This window comes from Colletotrichum tamarilloi, assembly GCF_030869305.1.
Source record: "Colletotrichum tamarilloi strain Tom-12 chromosome Unknown Scaffold_114.1, whole genome shotgun sequence".
In the NCBI taxonomy this organism is placed as follows: Eukaryota; Fungi; Ascomycota; class Sordariomycetes; order Glomerellales; family Glomerellaceae; genus Colletotrichum; species Colletotrichum tamarilloi.
The window spans coordinates 25,758-41,605 of NW_026849497.1; the positions used below are offsets into that span (position 1 = coordinate 25,758).

Here is a 15,848-nt window from a genome sequence, read left to right on the forward strand (position 1 = left end):
GTCATTGATATAAACAACTCAGCCATCCTCTCCAGAGAATTCGTCGAGCTGGAAGTCATGCTGACTGGAGCAACAGATCCGCTGACTGTGCACCTGGACATGTGCTGGGGGAACTTATTCAGATTCCCAAACGCGCTGAGGACGATTTTTATCAAAGAGTCGTACACGCATGGACTCGCAATGATTAGCGTTCGGCTGATAGCCGACAACGTGAAGTTTCGTCAGAGCGCAGAACAATGCGCTGCCGTACAAGTTTCAATTGCTTGAAAACGCATGCAAAGCCTGTGCCAAAAGTTGAGACCGCGGTTCCGTAATGAGAAGACATTAAATAGCAGCCTTTTTTCTTCACGCTCGTTTCCCTTGTCTTTCGATCCTGATCACGCGACAATTTATCCAGTAGCTCAACGGTTCTACTTAGCCTCGTTGCCAAGATGAAGTTCTTTCTATCTCTCGTCGTACTCGCTGCCGCTGCGACGGCCGCAAGCCCTGCTCTGCTGACGAAGCGCGCCGTATATCCCCAAGAAGGTCAGGTGTGCTGCCGACACGACCGAGCCGAGAACTGTGTAGGTGACCAATGTTACCCAACTGGACTTTTTAGCGCAATTCGGCTAATCTGGCGATGTGTAGATCTGCGTCGCTCGCGATAAAGGGGTTGGTCTTGTCTCGATAATCCGATACGGGAGCAAACAGCTAACTGCTCCGAATTTATTTAGGAATGCAACAGAGGAATCTGCATCATGTAATTATCAATGATACCATACGACATTAATGTTCAGTTCGATTCGCTTGAATCAGCGTGGCTCAATTCTATCCCATCTTTCCAGTCGTGATGTTGGCTCCCGGATCTTGGCGGAAGTCCGGGGAGTGTTGGTCTTGGAGCGCTCAGACACGATGTTTTAGCCGCAAAGCTGACATGCGATGTGCTCGGCTGTTTGACCGTTTTGCGTTTGATCGAAGCGGGATTCTGGAATAATCTATGTGGTGTAGACACTGGCAGTAAGGAATCAAGCATCGTTTCAACTGCCTCCCCTGGCGCTCAGTTGCTGGTATTCCAGTGTCCACACCTTGGAGATGTAATTGCTTGGGATTCTCAACTCTATCTTGTCATTGGTTCTGGCCTTTCACACCCTTGGAATCAGGACAACCACATGGGCTTTTGAATCATATGCAAAGATGTTTGCCATTGCTTGTATCATTATGAAGTGAAAATCTAAGCAAGCAAATGCCGTCTAGGGCGCGACGGACGAAGATTGGTCTCCACTCTAGGGCGCAGTCATCGGCCGGCAGGAAAGGCTTTGGCCGATGTGCCGAAGCGCCGGTAGTCGGCAGCCGGTGATGAAGGCCGCTCCGTTATTGAGTCTGACTCACTGCAGCAATTTCCCGGTGCTGCCAGGCTCTATCACTTTGTCGCTTATCCGTCACTGAATCGGCTTCAGTGACTTAGCGAGCCTGGAATGAGTCCCTCTGTATCACCCGACATCGGCTTGCTTTTCAATTGAGCTAAACAGCATTTATCGCGACAAATCATCAACTACATGAAAGCTCTAGAATTGGGTTCACAGGTCGTATTTCAATATTTCCTTACGAGCACAGCATTTTGCCGTCGAAAGCCTGTCGGAAATGGCATCAGTTAATCCAGAAGCACCCCTCGAGGGCCAAAGTCGCGTTCAAGTATCTGTTTACTCTCGCTTCAGACCCTTGCAGAAGCGCACCATCACCGCCATCGCTGCATGTTGCGGCTTCCTCGCTCAGGCTTCAACGACATGCGTTTTGGCGGCTGTCCCAGAGATAGTTGAAACTTACCACACAACAGCGAATGTAATCAGCATCAGTAATGCGGTTTACCTTGCGTTCATGGGCCTTTCGTCATTGATCTGGGGACCTTGGGCCGACATTTTCGGCCGTCGCTCTGTATGTTCCGAGTTCATGATCAGGTACCTTACATTAGAATCTTCTAATTGAGTCATAGGCCTATCTCTACAGCATCACACTATTTCTCGTCTTCACGCTTGGCACGGCTTTGGCGCCTCAACTAGAGCTATTCTTCCTATTCAGGGCCTTCACGGCATTTCAGGGAACTTCCTTCCTCATACTTGGATCCAGCTGCATTTCTGACATTTATCATCCCGTAAGATAATCTATACGAAACGCTGCTCGAGATATGTGACTGGGTTTACTCACTAGGACTGCAGACTGAGCGAGCAACTTCTCTAGGCTGGTTCTTGAGTGGCACCACCGTCGGTCCGGCTTTTGGACCGCTTCTCGGTGGCATAGTCGTCACATTCACTTCATGGCGCGTCATCTTCTGGATCCAAGCTTCACTTGCTGCCACTGCACTTGTTCTCGTTTTCTTCTGCCTCCCTGAGACTCTGCATCAGTCTCGCGAGAGCGAATTAACAGGGCTCAGGCCATTGGAGAAATGCAGGAAGCTTTGGCAATGGGGAAACCCAGTCAGAGTGGTTAAGATCTACGGGAATAGAAATATGCTTCTCATTGTAAGGTCGCCCCATTGTAGCTAAGCCCACAGATACTGCTGCAAAGCCGCTAACATATCAGTGCCTCGCTTCCTCGTCTTTGGTTTGGAACATGTACTCTCTCCTCACCCCTATTCGATACGTGCTCAATCCCAGGTTTCATCTTACTACGCCACTGCAATCGGGTTTGCTATACATTGCACCTGGAGCGGGATACGTTATTGGCTGCCAGATTGGCGGTCGATGGGCTGATTACACCGTCAGCTCGTGGATCCGGAAGCGCGGCATCCGCTTGCCGGAGGACAGACTTCGAAGCAGTCTCGTCTTCCTCGGCCTGATGTTGCCAGGATCCATGGTTCTGTACGGTTGGACGTTGGACAAGAAGTTTGGTGGCATCCCTCTTCCTGTTATCTGCATGTTTTTGCAAGGCATCGCACAGTTGGCTGCGTTTCCAAGCTTGAATGCTTACATTCTGGATGTCATGCAACATCAAAATGGGGAAGCTTCAGGTAAGTTATGTGCGTATTTTTGGGCCATACGTATAACATTGACACTAACAAGTTCGTAGCCAGCCACTACCTCATGCGATATATGTGCGCTGGTCTTGCAACTGCGGTGTGCCTTCCTTTGATAGAAGCCATCGGTGTCGGTTGGGTTTCAACGATGTCAGCTGGGATACAATTCATCTGTGCCGGACTAGTATACCTGACCGTTCGACTCGGCGAAGGCTGGCGGCAAACACATCAATTACCCATTCCGCTGTAGCTTCCAGATACGTTCTGTATCTATAGGGTCATCTTCATTGGGCATATTTTACTGGATTTGTGTTCCTAGAAAAAAAATACTCCGCTAGGCGTGAGACAGATTCGAACATTAACTTGTATGTACCAGCCAGACTTGACACTTTTCTCCATGTATATACACGTGCTTGGCTACCTGCAGGGATTCCTTCATCAAAACTTGGTGGTCTGATTGTTACTTGAACATAGATGCTCGCGAGACTCAATCAGTCTCATCACCCGTGGCAAACTCTCCAGCCTTGATCTTGTCGCTGAGAGCCTTGTTCTCCCTGATGTAAGCAGTAAGATCGGTCCGCTTCTCAAGAAGAAGGTCTGCAACAAGGCGACCGAAGACAACCTCTCCAGCAGCGTTTAGATGTGTAGAGTCGCCCGAAGCAAGATCGTACTTGTGTCCGTTCTCATTTCCGATGGCGTTGATGTAGTTGGTGCTGGCAGTGTTGAGGTCGAGGTACGTCGCGCCCACGGCTTCCGCGGCGGCGATGGCTCTAAGGCGCTCAGTTTCCAAGTTCTGAATGACCTTACCGCCGCTGAAGGTGCGGCGTGTTAGTGACGTGATCAAAATCTGCGATGAATGTTAATATGTTTATTGGATGCAGTCCTATTACTGTTTTACTCACAGGAGTTCCGCCTGCAGCCGTGACCTCGTTGGCTAGCTTCTCCAAATTCGCTTGGAACTGGTCGGCAGAGATGTTTGCCGCTGCCTTTTGGTCATTGTGACCGAACTGAATCGTGACAATCGGGCTGAACGCATCTTTGTTCGCCTCAACCTCGCCAATGACGGTGTCCCAGATCCCCTGAGCCCGAAACGACACAGTCGTCGCTCCACTCTTGCCGTAGTTCTTTCCATCGGCCGGGGACTCGACAAATGAGAGGAAGCCGTTTCCCCAACCTCCGCCGATGGCAACAGTCGAATCGCCCGTGAGGAGAAAGTAGGGCGGCTTGGCATCGCGGATCTGAGGTGCGTTGAATGGACTGAACGGAACAGCGGAAACGGTCGTGAACGCCGTGGCGACAACAGACAGAGCTTGACTGACTCTCATTTTGCAGCTTCTGGTGTTTGGACTGGAACGACTGGGAATTTCGCTAGGAAACGCGAAACAACATCAAGAGACGCGAGTATGATAGCAATGACTAGAACTGTCTACGCAACTAGGCCAAAAAGCTTGATATAAAGCCATGGAAAATGAGTCTTTAATCTATCTTCCTCTCTTACAAACTGTGAAAGTCGCATCGTCGCATCTCGGCGGAGACTGAGCCGAAAGAAGCGATGACACCAAGCAGGGCGCCAATGCCGCGATGTCCCCACGCCAATCCCACCAATAACTCTCGGTTTTGTATATTGACGTCTCGCGCACCTCCTGGAATAGTCAAGGTTTACCTCAGGGCGCGGCACAATTGCTGCGGAGATGAGATCTTGCTTCCGCTGATCGTATGGCGAATATGGACGACCTCGGGCAACGGGAAGCTTGGCATGTAACAGTGCGGGGGAGTCCACGCCTGTCACTCGGGCTGCTCCGTGGCATCATTCGGCCGACTTGCGCGGACCACGTGCAAAGATTTACTTAAGTGCCAGGGGATATTTTTGATATATCTCGTCGCGACGCCATACACGACTCGCACATGAAGGTGTGGTTCCTAGAGAGTAGTAGACCCCGATGTTGATGACGATTGATAACTCTTGGCAACCACGCATCTTAAGCCCACAAGGCTTTATTGAGGTTGTTGTTGATGTTCAGCATTGACGTCATGCGCACTAGAATGGGAACAGCGTCCTTCGTCAAATTCTATATCAACTCTACCGAAGCAGTCAACTTGGCGCATTATTCCAGCCTCAGCATGCTTCGTGCTCCTGTCGAGGGCCACTGGAGACAGACCTCAGCCTTGCTTGCTATTATTCAAAGAGGTGAAATGCTAATTCGGCCAAACTATTATCGGACAAGAATTGGCTATCAGGATTGGATGTTCGCATGTGCACACACAACGTCTAGCCTCATAGGGGTTGTTGAGATGTCTCACCTGCACGATGCCCGTTCAGGCAAGCAATGACGTGGTGCAAGATTTCCTCGAGAGTAAAACTTGAAATGTTGAGTTTCAATAGACTCTGTAGAAGAACGCATCTTAATAAACCTCAAAATCGGACCACTGCACTTTCTGATGCAGTGTTGGAAAATAGGCAAACGATTATCTGCAGACCCATTTCCGTCTTACTTGCCCGAGTGAGATCATCTTCAAAGCTTCACTTGAATCCACGTTAGAATCCTCAGAGCTTCGGTAATGGCATCTTTTCACTTATTCTCAGAGCTCCCATTCGAACTACGCATTCACATATGGCACCTTGCGAAAGAGCCGCGGACTTTGGTCGTCCGCACTTGTGATGAACCCGCGAAATATCGCCGTCAACCGCTCGAGTCCACCTTGATTTATTGCCGTTCACCAAATACTGTTCCCGCAATTCTGCAGACTTGTCGAGAAGCGCGCAACATCGGTCTGTATGCCAAAGCATTCTCTGGTGGTCTGAACCCGCGATATGTCTGGGCTGATTTCGATCTTGATACGATACAAGCCTCGTTTTGGGATCTGAAACTGATGGGAAGCGACAAGAGCCTGTTTCAGCACTTGGTTGTGGAAGTCAACGATTTAGAGTCCTTTAGGCGTCACTACAGCGATGCCCTTGCTGGCCTCGCAGATCTCGACACATTCCGAATACTTTCGAAAAGGGGACTAGAAGACTGGAGTATTGCGATGGATGAGGTTCCAGGAGCAGACACAACCTCGTCTATACAACGGGCATTGACAATTCCTTCAACTGTGCTACAAGGCCACCTTTAGAAGGAACTGCTCAAACATAGTCAGAAACAACGCATGCTTCCGATCTCATCTGGATTGATGATACTATCCCCTAATTGAAGTCGACTATGAGTGGTGGTGCTCCTCCTTCTCTCCTTCTGGCGGAAAAGGCGGCTCGGCTCCCTCAACACTGGGATCCCAAGATGGATTGGGACCGGCATCGCGCCACCGCACCGACCGTGGGCCGTGCTTATTCCAGTCCAGAATGGCATCGAAGTCTCTGCAAGTGTGCATCGAAGACCAGTTGGGTAGAGCATCTCGTCGTTTCGGGTTGTTTAGGGGATCAACGAACAAAGCGGGCGTTACATCTCCTTGGCATTGCAAGTTCATCCTCAGCATGTCGATGCAGTGGTCTGTATCGTCAGATTCGATCGCGCTCGTTGGCTTCCGGGAAATATCAGACTCACCAAAGTGGCTGTAGATATTTTCATCAGGGACACCTTCGTCCAAGAATTGGTAGTGCTCGTAATTATAGAAAAGCCCCATTCTTAAAGAGTTCTAAAATACCTGAGTGTCAGCACCGCATAATGACTCATGGAAGATAGGCGAAGGACCTACCAAGCAGTGGAGCAGATGAAAGACTTCAAGCATTGCCAAGTAACCGCCTCCATGCTCATCGGGCACTTTGTGGAATGGCATCTCTTTTGAGTCGGTCATGTTGAGCAATTTCAGTTCCTCAGCTGTGACACGGATGCCACCAGCCCCAAGTTCAATCTCGTGCCATGCGATATCGACATCGTTCGAGTGTGTCCCGGGTGGACCGCGCCATTTGTTAGTCTGCCTGAACTCAGCGTTATAATGCTCCGGTGCTTTGTATTTGACCGCCTCAAATGCCGGCGCTTCATTGGAACTCAATCAGTCAGAGCTCGAGGGAAGGGGAGGAAAATAGACTCATCGGGGAGTACTCACAAACCGTCGACAGGCTTTCAGTGCACTTTTGTAAAAAGTCGGCCCGAGACTGAATTGGAGAGAGGTTGTAAACTAGAACAGCAAGTGTGACCAGGTTGGTCAAGCCAAGCCAAACTGTTGATCGAGGCCAGCGATGTGTGAACCACGGCGCTGAAGTTGATGTTCCTCCTGCTTTGCCCTCTGATTGTGGCAGACTTTCATACGAAGATTTCAGTTTCCACCACATCTCTGCAAATGATACCAATGTTTGGGAAACAGGTAATGTTCTGTAGATGATGTTGGCGACAACGAGAAGGGTTTAGACATAACGTAAAACAGCAGTCACCAGCGCACTTACCACCGCGTTCGGAAACCTGCCCAACTCCCACGCAGCCATCAGCAATCTAAGTGGCAATAGGCTTGCACTATTACGCCTTGTATGGGCCGATGACACTCTCGCCAGCCTGCTTCTGCATAGTGCAATCCTTCAAGTTTCGAGCTTCTTATTCAGGCCTAGTTTCCGCATAGGAGCCGCTTCAAAAATCCCAGGTCATCATATTGTGGACCACGTCGACATAAGCTTTGCGGCCAAGCCCGTCCACTTAGAGCGGCGGGATGGGTTGCATATCTAGAAATCGGGCATACCTAATCGTGGAAGTCCGAGTGTGCGTGACACTTAGAAGCGCAACCCCGCCACCGTGGGATCGGATCCCTGGCCCAAGGCCTACCCGCTTACTTGGATTTCTCTCTCTTTGAATGGCTAGATTTGCGAAGAGAAGGTTCGGGAGCTCCCAGGCAACCGTCAACCCCAAGGCAATTTGTCTTAGTTGCAGGTGTCTAGTCTTGAGAGGACGGCCTTGATAGGTCATAACTTACCCATCAACCTCCGTCTCTATCTACCTTCCCTTCTAGGACTTACGAACCCGCATGTTTGGCCAGAAGATAGATGAGAAGCGCTAGAAGGGTACCGGGGAATCAAGAGCTGCAGGATCGGATAAGACGCAATGGGCTCAAGCCTTTCGTCATCCCAGAAGGGAGTTACATTTCTCCCACCGTATCGCAGGTCTAAATTTCTGAGTAGTATTTAACGTACTTGAACTTGGTCGAGGACTTTCTTGAATAATTTTGCCAATCGTCCATCTCCCAAACTATCGCAATTGTTCCAAGTCCTCTTCAATCATGCAGCTGTCCATCATCACTGTCCTCGCCCTCCAGGCTATCGGCGCCGTCGCCGCTCCTGTCGCCGCCCCGGCTGCCGACTACGCCGACCTCGCCAAGGACTCGATTTACATTAAGTCCGTCAACACGTACAAGCGCGGAGAGGAAGAGAAGCGCGAAGCCAGCTACGCCGACGCCGCTAAGGCCAACATCATCATCAAGTCTGCTGGTACCTACAAGAGAGACGAGGAGAAGCGTGCCCCTGAGGCCGACTACGCCGACCTTGCCAAGGACTCCATCTACATCAAGTCCGTCAGCACTTACAAGCGTGGCGAAGAGGAGAAGCGTGAGCCTAGCTACGCTGATGCCGCAAAGGCCAACATTATTATCAAGTCTGCTGGAACTTACAAGAGGGATGAGGAGAAGAGGGAGCCCAGCTACGCCGACGCGGCGAAGGCCAACATCATTATCAAGTCGGCCGGAACCTACAAGAGGGACGAGGAGAAGCGTGAGGCCGGATACGAGCAGCTTGCAAAGGACTCCATTAAGATCAAGGCCGTCAACACCTACTAGACTGGCGAGGAGATGGTTGGCGAAGAGTAAGCGAGGTCGGCCAGGGACACTGCGAGTTTTGAGTTCTCCGATATCTGCTAGCAACACCTCGACATGAGGATCACCAACTCTGCTATGCGGTATCGCGGGGACAAGAAAGGCAAAACTTAAAGCGAAATATTTCCTTCATGGCTAAATAGCCGGCTACGTGCGATGAAAGACTGGACCAGGTCTAGGGCTTGCGAGTTACGAATCACTTGACTTTACCACGCTCGTTAATGTATACCATCGATATCAATTATCCATGCTCTAGATGTACACGTGTGCACTTCGTCATCCTCGTCGCTCCAATATAAGCACAGAGCTCATGAGTGATACGTCGTTGAAATTAAGTTACCAAAGCCCCTAGGATCTCCTTCCAACAATCTCCCTGTCCTTGATTCCACGACCCTACTGCGGAAACAGAGACAATTCTTTGACCGGCCATTCGTACTTGCGCTCATATTCAGTCTCAAATGTCCATTCACCAGACCCGACCATCTCCACCCTCTTGCCATCCTTGGTCGGCAAAACTACTTCCATCTCAGTGAGAGGTGGCACCACCACGTCGACCTTGAGTCGCAGACGCCCTTCTCCCTCGTCAGCCAACTTCCATGCGCAAGCAACCTTTCCATAGGGCGTGACATGCTCGGCAGAAGCATTCGAAAACTCTGCACCCAGGATCGGCTCCGCTCTCGATCGCTTCCACCCAGGCTCCAGGCGTTGCAAGCCTGCAAGCCGTTCCACAAGGAACTTGGCAACCGCTCCAAAGGCGTAGTGATTGAAAGATGTCATGTCGCCAGGGTTGATGGTGCCATCGGGCAACATACTATCCCAGCGCTCCCAAACCGTAGTCGCTCCCATGGTGACGGGGTACAGCCAGGAAGGACACTTGCGATTGAGGAGCATCGCATAGGCTACATCGCTATGACCAGTCCGAGTAAGAGCTTCGCAGATGTACGGTGTCCCAGCGAACCCGGTGCCGATCCTGAAGCCGTTTCGGCGGACAATCTCTGCGAGCCGACTCCCTGCTCTGGCTGCCTGATTTTCCAAAATGAGATTGAAGCAGATGGCGAGGGCGTATGCCGTCTGCGAGTCTGACGTGAGACGTCCGTTGCTGCTGACGTACTCGTCCTGGAACTCCCGACGGGCGGCATCGGCTTCGTTCTGATAGCGTTCGGCGTCTTGAGGTTGTGACAAGAGCGCGGCAATCTTGGTGATGAGGTCAAGAGACCTGACGAGAAAGGCGTTGGCGACCAGAGGCGGATCGGTCACAGCCTTCATTGGCTCATCGGGAGGGGCGTTGGGGTCAAGCCAGTCCTAGAAATGTCAGTAAAAACATTCGCCCTCCGTACACTCTCTTTAACCTACACCAAGCTGGAACAGGCCGAAATCCCATAAATGGGTAGAACCGGTCTTGTTCCGGGGAATCACATCAATCCAAGTCTTCATGGACTCGTATTGATGTCTCAAGATACCAAGATCGGCAGACTCTTCGTAAAGTGCCCACGGGGCAAGTATCACGACATCATGCCAAATCGCGTTGGCGCCAATCTTGCTCCAGTTCTTCTGCCCGATGAGCACGTTCGGGCACACCATTGGAGGGACGCCGTCCAGAGCCTTTTGATCATGGGCAACATCGGCCAGCCAGTTCTTCAGAATGCCAAAGCAGTTGTAGATGAAGGTGGCAGTGGGCGCGAACAACGCCAAGTCGCCCGTCCACCCCAGGCGCTCATCTCTTTGGGGGCAATCAGTCGGCACGGACAGGAAGTTGCCGCGCATCGACCACCGAACGTTGCTGTAGAGCTTGTTCAAGTCGTTGTCGGAGCACGAAAAGTGACCGACCTCTTCCATATCCGTGTGACACACGCAGGCCTCAATCGCGTCTTTGAGATCTGGGGCGGTGGAAGGCCAGCCCTCGACTTGGACGTAACGGAAGCCGTGGAAGCTGAAGCGCGGCTCCCATGTTTCGCCGCTATCGTCGCCTTTGAGAGTATAGACATCCTCGGCCTTGCAGTCTCGCAAAGGTCTGGTCCCTAATTCCTCTTTCTCTAGGACTTCCGCGTGCAGTAGAGTGATTATGCTCCCTCGTTGACCTTTGACGTTGTTGATGCGGATGAATCCGACCAGGTTCTGGCCGAAGTCCAAGATTGACTTGCCCGAAGGGGTCGTGATCAATTCCAATGGCTTCACATATTCAAGTCTCTTGACCGGTTCTCCGTAGCCGCAGATGAGGTCTGTCGTTTCCGGGAGCTGGGGAAGCACTTGGACGGTTTCCCATGTCCCGGCAGGCGAATCACTGCGTGACCACCCCGGAATTTCCGCAGTAGCATCGTACTTTTCGCCGTCGTATATCTCTGCGAGCTTGACGGGCCCTCGGGTAGTCGTCCAGCTAACATCGGTAACTACGATCTCAATGGAGCCATCCTCATAGGTGATCTCAAGCTGTGCAAGAGCCGCAGTGCGGGTGCCCCAAATACTTCGTTTGCCACCCTCGAAGCCAATACGACCATTAAACCATCCTTCGGCTAAGCGTATACCGATGCAATTCGACGCATTCGATGCAATGTGTGCCGTGACATCGTAAGTCTGGTACTGTAGCCTCCCGTCGTATGCCGTCCAACCAGGGGCCAAGAAGTAATCGCCAACTCTCTGGCCGTTGATCTCGGCTTCGTAGACACCCTGGGCCGTAGCGTAAAGTCGTGCAGAGCGCACTTTGCTCTTCGCTTCAAAGACTTTTCGGAACAAGTCCTCCGGTTGCGGGCTGTTCTTGCTATCTTCCGCCCACGGCGCTGAGATCAGATTGCCAGTCCAGTCGCTGCGGACTAAAAGACCAGTCTCAAAAGAGAATGGTGCGCTCCATGGCGAGAAGTCAGTTGCGTTTTCGTCCTTGGCTCTGATCTCTATCGAGTACGTTTGTCGTGACTGTATAACGATGTCTTCGGGCCATTCGGCTGACGATGAGCTGATCCCGTGGCTATCGGACGGGGCACTTATGACCGAATGAGAGCCATCAGGCTTCTGTATCTTGACTTCCCAACTGCCAAGGTTGAATCTCGAGGGGGCGTCACTGAAGCGCCAAGAGATCTGAGGACGTTCCACGTGAATACCGAGTGTGTATGGCTGTCGATAATGATCGACGCGTACGTCAACCACGCGAAGTCCTGCCATTGGAGTATGTCTGCGTCTCAGACTCGGTTCATAAAGCTGTAGATGTGATTGGAGGCTAGGAGTGAGTTAAGTTGCTTGGCTATAGAGAGAAGAGTCTTGAGAATTTGTTCTAAGTGATGTCTTGCGATCGACCGCAGGTGCCACGGCACCATATTTCAACCACTCGAATAGAAGTCATCGGTGTGATGATGTGACGAACGGACAAGCAGAGACCGACGAGTTGTCTGAGGTTTGTCTGGTGATGAGGTGTGGATGGCCGCTTTTCTGGAGCTTGATCCTGGGCAGAAGAGGGGCGCTCCGCACTATTGAGAGAATCACCAATCAGATATCCTCTCTACTCCGAAGTAAAGCCTCCAAAGTCCAAAATGGGATCTTTGAGACTTGAAGAATCGCCGGTGTTTTGCCAGCCCCTCACGTTAGCCTTCCGTCGTGGCCGAGCTAAGATCCGGTGGCTTCGACACATCATCGTTGCATCTGACCTTCTAGTCGACTCGGATTATCAGTTTGTCATGAAGGAGTTGAGATATTAGTTTCATGGCACGACTTCGTCAAATGTACACGAAAGTTGCGTAGATGGACGTGTCTTGTGGGGTAGCAGGCTTAGTGTCTTCTGAGTCGTGACTTTCGCTACAGCTTGTCAAGGCATTGTAGCTTATAGATAGTAGAATGCGGAGAACGCAAATGGCCGACATCGAATATGATGCCTGATGATTAGCTACTATATTACAATGAGAAACCGATGCTAGAATGTAGAGTTGTACAACAAAAGAAATTTTGGGTATACATGTGTGCGGTCAGGTTCGTCATTGACCTGACAAGAACGTCTTCCACCGCTCTATTACCTCGTTCCTCTCCGCTTCCGTTGACCTCCTGAAATCATCGATACCCTGTCGTAATCGAATAAGCAGTACCTCGGCTTTGAGCGCCGTAAGCCTGTGTTTTGAGAATTCCTTTTCTATGCCCTTTAAGGTGTATCCAGGGAGACCAAAAATAGCTGCGCGGCTGTTAGCGTCCCTTTCATCAGAGTAACGGTACTTCGTTCTAACGGTTGGGTGGGAAAAGGGTCCAGATCAACACGCGATAGACTTACCAGCAAAGAGATTGAACGTAAACCCGCGACCAGCCTGATAAATACCCTTCCCGAACCCCTTGACTCCCTCCCTCTTGGCCCCATCGTACGGCTTCATGACAACACCGCTAAACGCCTCCCACGTTCCCAAAACAAATTCCTTGCCCGACGTCCGCAGACCGCTCCCGAGACCGGTAATCTGATCCCGCCGCCGCACCTCGTGTCCGATGAACCCGTAAGAAGGGTAGTTGTGAAACCCGTTGGCGACATTGTAGCACACTGCCACCGGCGCTTTGAGACCAGCCTTGACAAGCTCAATACCGTACCGCCCCGTCGCGCGCGCGATCTCCGTCGGCCTGTTCCGTTTCTTGACGAGAGTCGCCACGGAGGACTTGCGTCTACCGCGTTCGTCGACGTTGTTGGCGTCCATCATGGCGATTTCGACGGCCGGGTCGGCGCACTGGAGGGACTTGGTCGCCATCTTCATGGCGATGGCGTTCATCTGCTTCGGGGTCATGCTGTGCGCCTTTGCTACGCGCTTTAGATGGCCATCTTCCCCGTCCTCTGTCTTGCCCTCTTGGCCCGGCTGGACGTCTGGTTCCTCGCTAGGTTCTGCCGAGGGTTCGCGCGTCGTGTTGCTCTCCTCTTCAGGCTGCTTCTCATGCATAGGGCGCTGCGCTTCGAGGTCGACCGCGTGCATCCGGTTTTGGGCGGCTTGGGGCGGGTGCTTCAGCCGGTGTGAGTAATCCGACGTCGCCACGCCGATATTCGTGAAGAAGCCCGATACCGCGGCTACAAGGCCGATAAGAGGGTGTTCGGCGCCCTCGTCGACATACCAGTGCTTGTGCTTCAACAGCTTGAAATCGTGGGGCTTCATGTACCCCTTATCGACGAGGCACCCGACCGCGAAGTTACTCAAGTGCGCGCCCGTCTTTCTGTGTCGCCAGTTGGCTAGTCTCTCTGGGCAAATATCGCATCGCATCGTGTCGAGAGCCAGTCGTTCCTGAATATCCCTCGCGGTGTCCCCCGCGCCGTCCTCTTCCGCGATCCGCTCAGCCATCTGCTGCACCGCCACCTGGACCTCGGGCTTGAGCGCAAAGGTGATGCTAGCAGCCAGTGTCTCGGCCGTCATCTCCTTGAAGGGCACGGGAGCCGGGCCAGCGCCGGCACGGGCGATCATCTGGCCCCAGAAAGGCTGATCTCCAAAGAAGGGGACCACGACAGTAGGGCGTCCGCATGCAATTCCTGCCGCGGACGTGCCGGCGCCGCCATGGTGCACTACAGCCGAGACGCGCTTGAAGAGCCAGTCGTGCGGGCAGTTGCCGATGAGATAGACGTTGTCCGGGACGTCGTCGCCGCCACCGACACCACCCCAGCCCTTGGAGACGATAGCGCGGACCCCGGCCTGTTCGACGGCTTTGAAGATGAGTTGGGTGAGAGCTTTGGGGTCGTCGACGACGATGGAGCCGAAGCCGATGTAGATTGGTGGTGGGCCGGCCTCGAGGAAGGCGGTGAGGTCTGCGGGGGGCGTGTACTTGTCGGCGAGAGGGAGAAAGGAGAAGCTGGTGATGTTGATGTGGGAGTCCCAGTCGGCGGGTTTGGGGATAAGAGACTCGGACCAGAGAAAGGTGTATGGGACACGAAGTCTGGGGAGGAGTTGGCATCCCCACAAGGGACTTATATGATCAAGGCCTAGCGTCTGAGTGCGGAACTTATTGATCAAGTCGCCAAGTCTAGTTGCATGTCAGTGACGAGTGAAAGGCTTCATAGACTGGGTGAGAATGAGTGACTGACCCTTGCCACGTCAAGAGTTCCATCATAATAAACGACAAATAGTTGGCGGCGCTCGTGTCGGCCTCACCATAACTCATCGAGGCCAGCGGGTGATGAAACGCTTGTGTTGGGCACCACGGCATCGTGAAGACCATGTGAAGTGGGATACCGAGCTTCTCGGCGCAGTGAATGTGAGCCATCGACGGGGGGTTAGCGATGATCGCATCAGCGACAAAAAGATCATCAGCATTCAACACCGTGGCAGCTGTCGTTCGTTCGCCCATGCCATCTCCTGCCTCTATACAACTCCTCCACGCGCCATTGATAATCTCAGCCATCTCTTTCCTGCGCTGCTTGATATCTCCAGCCTTGACGCTCTCTCGGCTGGGAAGCAGTCCGGGGTTCTTAACCATGTAAGCCATGAGCGCTTCCGGGTCGCCGCCGATGCTGAAGAATTCGACGCCATTGGACTCTACAAAGTCCTTGAAAACGGGATGCGTGCAGATGCGAACTCGATGGCCGTAGGGCTCTTTCATGAGGAGCTGCGCAATGGGGATGAATGGCTGAACATCGCCGCGGGATCCGACAATGTGTATCGCTATGTTGAGCCGCGGGCTCTTTGACGGCGGGTGCTGCTGCAAATTCTGCAGGATGACGCTGCTGCGTCGCCGTAGCCGGGCCTGTTCGAATTCTTCATCGTAGTCGCCAGAGTGCGGTCTGAATGCCCCTTCAAAATCGCGAAGCCAGTGGGCAAGCTTTTGCGGATTCTCGTGAAATCTCACTCTGACGCGTCCATCGTTGCCGACGTTGCCGGATGTGGCCGTCTCTGAGCGACCGCCGTCCCCCAACGCAATGTGGCCCAGTCCCTTTGACTTTACGCGTGTGAGTGCTGCCATATTGGAGAAAGAGGAAAAAGACGGCTTCAACTCAATGGAGCCCTCCCCAGACCGGACCCCAGTGAGCTGGGCTGGTTATGTGATGGATGGATCCAGTTCCCAAACGGAGTCGATGCTTTGATCAGTCCAGACCTTCTAATGCGACGTCCGATGAGATGAGGAACGAGCCCATGTAAGCATA

At 52.4% G+C, this 15,848-nt stretch overlaps 8 protein-coding genes across 8 annotated transcripts; 4 read left to right on the forward strand and 4 right to left on the reverse strand.

The window, feature by feature from the left end:
* Positions 1-431: 431 nt before the first annotated feature.
* Positions 432-743, forward strand: CTAM01_14132 (uncharacterized protein; the record flags this gene model as incomplete). Its single annotated transcript, XM_060530133.1, has 3 exons — positions 432-563; positions 628-651; positions 714-743. 3 exons carry the CDS (start codon positions 432-434, stop codon positions 741-743), a joined length of 186 nt encoding a protein of 61 aa, XP_060375270.1.
* Positions 744-1,620: 877 nt separating this feature from the next.
* Positions 1,621-3,239, forward strand: CTAM01_14133 (uncharacterized protein; the record flags this gene model as incomplete). Its single annotated transcript, XM_060530134.1, has 5 exons — positions 1,621-1,911; positions 1,970-2,128; positions 2,193-2,495; positions 2,557-2,983; positions 3,043-3,239. The coding sequence occupies 5 exons, from the start codon at positions 1,621-1,623 to the stop codon at positions 3,237-3,239; spliced, it is 1,377 nt and encodes a 458-aa protein (XP_060375271.1).
* Positions 3,240-3,476: 237 nt separating this feature from the next.
* On the reverse strand, positions 3,477-4,314 carry CTAM01_14134 (GDSL-like Lipase/Acylhydrolase; the record flags this gene model as incomplete). Its single annotated transcript, XM_060530135.1, has 2 exons — positions 3,477-3,836; positions 3,892-4,314. The coding sequence occupies 2 exons, from the start codon at positions 4,312-4,314 to the stop codon at positions 3,477-3,479; spliced, it is 783 nt and encodes a 260-aa protein (XP_060375272.1).
* Positions 4,315-5,548: 1,234 nt separating this feature from the next.
* Positions 5,549-6,103, forward strand: CTAM01_14135 (uncharacterized protein; the record flags this gene model as incomplete). The annotated part of the gene is made up of 1 exon (XM_060530136.1): positions 5,549-6,103. The coding sequence occupies one exon, from the start codon at positions 5,549-5,551 to the stop codon at positions 6,101-6,103; it is 555 nt and encodes a 184-aa protein (XP_060375273.1).
* An 84-nt stretch (positions 6,104-6,187) lies between these two features.
* Positions 6,188-7,406, reverse strand: CTAM01_14136 (uncharacterized protein; the record flags this gene model as incomplete). The annotated part of the gene is made up of 4 exons (XM_060530137.1): positions 6,188-6,619; positions 6,680-6,960; positions 7,031-7,079; positions 7,368-7,406. The coding sequence occupies 4 exons, from the start codon at positions 7,404-7,406 to the stop codon at positions 6,188-6,190; spliced, it is 801 nt and encodes a 266-aa protein (XP_060375274.1).
* A 782-nt stretch (positions 7,407-8,188) lies between these two features.
* Positions 8,189-8,740, forward strand: CTAM01_14137 (uncharacterized protein; the record flags this gene model as incomplete). The annotated part of the gene is made up of 1 exon (XM_060530138.1): positions 8,189-8,740. The coding sequence occupies one exon, from the start codon at positions 8,189-8,191 to the stop codon at positions 8,738-8,740; it is 552 nt and encodes a 183-aa protein (XP_060375275.1).
* Positions 8,741-9,169: 429 nt separating this feature from the next.
* On the reverse strand, positions 9,170-11,929 carry CTAM01_14138 (uncharacterized protein; the record flags this gene model as incomplete). The annotated part of the gene is made up of 2 exons (XM_060530139.1): positions 9,170-10,078; positions 10,130-11,929. The coding sequence occupies 2 exons, from the start codon at positions 11,927-11,929 to the stop codon at positions 9,170-9,172; spliced, it is 2,709 nt and encodes a 902-aa protein (XP_060375276.1).
* An 803-nt stretch (positions 11,930-12,732) lies between these two features.
* On the reverse strand, positions 12,733-15,667 carry CTAM01_14139 (glycosyltransferase family 28 domain-containing protein; the record flags this gene model as incomplete). The annotated part of the gene is made up of 3 exons (XM_060530140.1): positions 12,733-12,923; positions 13,020-14,731; positions 14,793-15,667. The coding sequence occupies 3 exons, from the start codon at positions 15,665-15,667 to the stop codon at positions 12,733-12,735; spliced, it is 2,778 nt and encodes a 925-aa protein (XP_060375277.1).
* Positions 15,668-15,848: the final 181 nt, after the last annotated feature.